Source organism: Arachis ipaensis, chromosome B05 (genome assembly GCF_000816755.2).
Source record: "Arachis ipaensis cultivar K30076 chromosome B05, Araip1.1, whole genome shotgun sequence".
Lineage (NCBI taxonomy): Eukaryota > Viridiplantae > Streptophyta > Magnoliopsida > Fabales > Fabaceae > Arachis > Arachis ipaensis.
In genome coordinates this window covers 111,651,485-111,657,173 of record NC_029789.2, presented here as the reverse complement: position 1 = coordinate 111,657,173, position 5,689 = coordinate 111,651,485, and the positions used below count along the sequence as shown (strand labels likewise).

The 5,689-nt window shown below is 31.1% G+C and overlaps 1 protein-coding gene across 1 annotated transcript; it reads left to right on the top strand.

Moving 5' to 3' along the window:
- On the top strand, positions 2,261-3,757 carry LOC110262960 (zinc finger protein WIP6-like). Its single transcript, XM_021103533.1, has 2 exons — positions 2,261-2,782; positions 3,148-3,757. The coding sequence occupies exons 1-2, from the start codon at positions 2,342-2,344 to the stop codon at positions 3,649-3,651; spliced, it is 945 nt and encodes a 314-aa protein (XP_020959192.1). The 5' UTR covers positions 2,261-2,341; the 3' UTR covers positions 3,652-3,757.

The window sequence follows — 5,689 nt, the reverse complement described above, 5'->3', positions numbered from 1 at the left end:
TTAGTAGTGTTTTGTATATACATAGTATTTTTTATTTATTTATAAAAAAAATACGAAAAAAATAAAGAACACAATTTATTGATAATAACTAATAGGAAGTGATTTTAGGTATAGTTTTTTTCATTTAAATTTGTCTGACTCAAATAATATAGAGTGAGAGATGATGTTTGAGAAGGCGAAGGAAGAGTAGTGATTTGAATGAGACAGAAGGGGAAGGATTTAGAAGGTAATTAATTAGAAACACAAACAGTGGAACTATCACTTCCAATGCATTAGCATCACTATCGCTATCGCTATCACCATCAACATCACTATCACTATCCCTTTTGGTAATAACAAAGTGGGAGAGAGAGACACACGCCTCCCCGTTCTACAGTTCTCCGTGTTCCATATATTAAACATTCACTATCACTTTTTAATTTCTGTGAGTTTTATTTTCTTTCTTTTCTTTCTTTTTCTGCCTCCCTCTCTGAAATGGAAAGAGACTCAGCAATCGTCCACTCACTCTCACTTTTGAGTGTGTAATCTCTCTGTGTATCTTAACAGCCTCACACAGATAGAGAAGAGTAAATGCGCCCAGAACACAAAATCAGAATGCCAAACGGAAAATTAGTGCATGTTTAATTTTTACAAGAATATTCAAATAACATTACTACTTTAGACCAACATTTTGTTTTTAAAGAAAAAATAAAATATCATAAAGTAAATAAAAGGAAAAAAATCTATATAAAATATTGACACAAATAAAAAATGAGACTCTTGTATATTTTCTATTGTTAAATAATTGTGTTCAAGATATATTTTCCATTATATATTGTTAAATCTCACTATTTTTAGTATAAATATATGCAAATAGGAAGTAATAATGTATACCCATGTCCATCTAACGTTTTTTCATATTTTGTTTGATGTATGAATGCAAGAACGGTGTTATATGTGTACGTGTGTTGTGAGAGAGAGGGAGAGAATTGAATCCAAGAGGAAAGTGGTACTGAGATAGTAGTAGTGTAGTGTGTCTTATTGGTGCGCTATTCTATGCATTTGAATGTAAGTTGTTGTATCCTGGCTTTGCTTCACTCTTCCCTCCTTTGCCGGTGCCATGTCTCCTCCATACCCAAACACGCCAAAACTCACCCCATATCAACTTTCCCCTAAGCTTCTAATACTCCCACGTGCACTCCTTCATCTTTCTTTCTCCCACTCTCTAATCAACGCTAAACACAAACAACACCAATATTTATATTTACCATGTTTTTTCATTATTTCAGCCAACAGTCCGTCAATAAAATAGGTAACATTATAGTAAAAGAGAAATGTTAGTTGTCTTTAACTTTTAGTCTTTTTAAAAATTTATTATTATTTAATTAATTTAAATATTCTTTAGAAAAGTTATTTATTTTTTATTTTTTTCATTTAAAAATTAAATAAAGAATAATATTTAAAGACCTTTTTTTAACCAACAAAAGACAAAGATGATAATGAAAGAGAATAAAAAAACAAACAAATTAAAGTTATCTAAATTTTATTACGTATAGTGGTGGTTATTTTAGTAGTCGATGAAAATTGCTGCAAAATAATTTAGCAACAGTTCAAAGTAGTTGTAAAACCCTAAAAACACTGTCGCTGTATATTGTTACTGTAGTAGTATAATTGCAAATCTTTTTTATTTGGGTTAAATACTTCACTCAATAAATAAATTTACCTTTTTAATATAACTCAAAATGTCCGAAATATATTTTAATTTTAGTAGAGTGAATAATAGTAAATTTACCAAAAGTTTTAGATCAAGAACACAAATAAGGAAGCATGTTGATCACCCTGTTTAAGGTTGTTGACTAGCATTGAAATTAAAATATTCTTCTCCACACAAAAATGGTTCTACATGTATCTTTGTGTTAGCTATTGTTCTGAATATCTAGAATAGTATATGAGGCTACTTAAAATATTAATTACTAAAAATTTTCTATACTAAAACTCTAAGAATTCCAAATGAAACAGGCCAAAAGTGGACACAAGATTTGTTTATTTATTGCCTTTTGTCGTCCCCACTTACCATCATCTCTCTCATCTCCCACAAAACCATCGTCAGCATCGCCCAGAACCTCTCTCCCTCCCTCTCCTCTCTTTTCCCACGTTACTGGGATTCGCAGATTATTTTTAATTTTATATAAATAACTAATTTAATAATAATTTTTTTCAATACAATTAACATTCTTGAAATAAAAATACAGCAATAAAACAAATAATCTCTTTCTCTACCAACCTATATGTACAACCACATCAAACCATTTAGCATAGCATACAATAATACTACAGCTTCTCTCTCTCTGTGTCTCTCAACATGCAAACTCATCATCACTCTTTCTCATCCTACATATCCTCTTGTGGGAGTAGTAGTACTACTAGTCCCTTCTTGGACAATCCCGAAGATGCCGATGTTGTGCTTCTTGATGACGAAGAAGCCTCCATTTCCCTTTCTCTTGGGCCTCCCGGCCAACATCACAACCCCAAGATCTCTACAACTTCACCACTACTACTGCAACATAACCCTAACTGTGATGATGACCAGAGTGGTGTAACCGTTGCTCTACACATTGGCCTTCCTTCCACAACAACAACAACTGCACCCAACACCACCACCACCATCAGCACCACAACAAGTAAAACTGATAGCCTTCAGGGTCAGTACTGGATCCCTTCCCCTGCACAAATCCTCATTGGTCCCACTCAGTTCTCTTGCACTGTCTGCAACAAAATGTTCAATCGTTTCAACAACATGCAGGTTAGTCAACATTATTCAGCCACATTTATTAATTATACTGACCACAGCTTATGTAAGCTAGTCAAACATATAATATTCAAAGAATCACTGTTAGTCAGTGGTCCTATCTTTTAATTTTTTTACAGATAAAAAAATGGCTATGCAACAACATCTATTAATCAACTCCATTTTCAAATGCTCTTCTTCTTAGCACGAATATGCAGTGTCAATTTGTTTACTTTTTTTCCCCCTTCTTCTATGGATTTTACTTTCAAATGTCTCAAGGGTTTTCTTTAAAAATATTTTTCCATGTTTTTAATGAATAAAATGCAAAAAGTATTTAGGTGAATAAATTATTTGTCTAATTTGTAAGAGAAATAAAACAGATGCATATGTGGGGACATGGGTCACAATATAGGAAAGGACCAGAATCATTAAGAGGAGCAAAGCCAGCATCTTCAATGCTGAGGCTACCATGCTATTGTTGCGCGGAAGGTTGCAAGAACAACATAGAGCACCCAAGATCAAGGCCTCTCAAGGATTTCAGGACACTGCAGACTCACTACAAGAGAAAGCATGGCGCCAAGCCCTTCGGCTGCCGCAAGTGCGGTAAGCCCTTCGCCGTCCGAGGAGATTGGAGGACGCACGAGAAGAATTGCGGCAAACTTTGGTTTTGCATATGTGGCTCCGATTTCAAGCACAAGAGATCCCTCAAGGACCATGTCCGCGCTTTCGGCGACGGCCATGCTCCTCATACTGTGGAGAGCTGTGACCAGTTCGTCGATGAAGAAGAAGATGATTATGAACTTGATGATGACGACGACCTAGACTTAGAAGATAATAACAACAATAATAGTAACGGCAATCAAGGTGTTTTCAGTTTCAATTAATTAAAATACATGTGGGTGTAGCGTGTGAGTTTATCCTTTAAAGTTTAAACTAAATGTCTCAAAGTTTGAATTCAATCTTATTTTTGGTTTCAAAATAATTCTATTTAGATAAAATCTCACCTGCAAAGATTTTCACGTAAAATTTCTAGTTATGAATAATTAAATAATTTAATATATTTCTTCTTGTACTTGCTACTTTCCCTTCTAGTATAAAATAATTTGAACAAAATGATATACTAAAAAGATGAATCAATGTGACTAGTTAGAAATGATATTTGATATGGGGAAGAAAAGTAATTATATTATTATGATATAAGCTTTGTTGTTAGATTATTGGTTTGTATGTACGTAGCTAAGAAATGATGGACTAAGCAATATTGAAGAGGGTGTGTTTGCTGCTGTTGTTGTCATGGTGTGTGTTAATGTTGTTATCACAATTGTTCACAGCAAGAGAGAAAGAGATAGAGAGAGAGAAAAGGAGTGCGAGAAGATGGAGACAAACAGTGAAATGAAAGGTAATAAGGTTCTTGCATTAAATGCTGGAAGTGGCAGTCTTATCTAATCAAAGGACGTTTTCTTTTTTTATGCTACTTTCTTCTATTTTCTTTCTTTTATCCGTGAGAGAGAGAGAGAGAGAGAGTCATGAAGGTAGTCAAGAGAGTATTCAGTGACTGCAGATGAGAGACAGACATGCAGACAAGGGCAGTCACAGATTCTACTGTTCACATCTTCGCATTTGCTTGCCATAGATATTGCGCAGAGAAAGAGGGAAACAGAGTGAGAGAAGGTTAACATTTGTTTTCCTTTTTTTTCTCTTCTTTCTCCTTTTCCTTTCCTGTTCCGAGACAAGAGGGGATTTCTAACATTACAAAGGTAAATTTTTTATTCTAATTTAAAAATATTTAGGTTATTTTTTTTAATATGTGAAATATTTTGTTTTTCTTTTATATGTTTATAAATACTAATCCATATGTTAAAAAAAAGCATTATTTTAACCTATTATTTGCATCATTTAATAATATCTAAGACACGTTTTGCTTTGTTTTGAATACTATTTATAAGTTTAATTACTCTATTAATTTTTATAATTTTACAAAAATTTTAATTAGGTCTTTATATATATTTTTTTAATTGAGTCTTTGCACCCCATTTTTTTTAATTGAGTCTCTACATTTTTTTTCTTCTTTTATTTGGATTTTTACACTAATTTTTTTTAGTTGGATCCTATAAAATTAAAACAATTACTGCTAAGAGAGACCTAATTGAAAAAAATTTAGTGCAGAAACTCAATTAAAAAAAAATATAAAGATCTAATTAAAAATTTCACAAAAATTATAGAGACGAACAGAGTAATTAAACCTATTTATAATTAGGTTAGTGCTCACTTTGTTATATATAGTTGAGTTATTTTAGTTTTTAGATAATGAGTTAAACTATTTTTTATTAAAAAATGTTATTCAAATTTTAATGGATTAATTTAATTTATAATTATATTATACGGAGAATAATTTATACGTAATAATTCTAAATTGATATTTATAATCAAATCTTATAAACAATATAATTAAACTAGATTTGCACTCATAATCAAATCAAATTACGTATAAAAGCAATATAATTTAATGAAAATTTTAATTATTGTGCTCATAAAATATTTGATTACTTTACAATAAAAAATTAATTATATATGTTGATATAGTCGATTAATTACTCTGTTAGAAACTTAGAATGCACATATGAAGCACATTTATGTAAATATCCATATGAAGAACATATATATGAAGCACACTTATAGAGCCTTTCTAATATTACTTACGAAAATTATTTTTAACTTATTTAAATTTTAAAGAAATAATTTGATTTATAATTGTTGCTTATGAAAAATGATGTTCACTCATTTAATTTACTTAGACTAAAAAGTGACTGCGATGATGAGTATCAACCTATTATTTATTATAAGATAGTAATGTTGGTTTCTTTTAAGTATAATGATAGTAACTTTACAAGTTTAGAAAAATTTTGTGAAATAAAGATATCA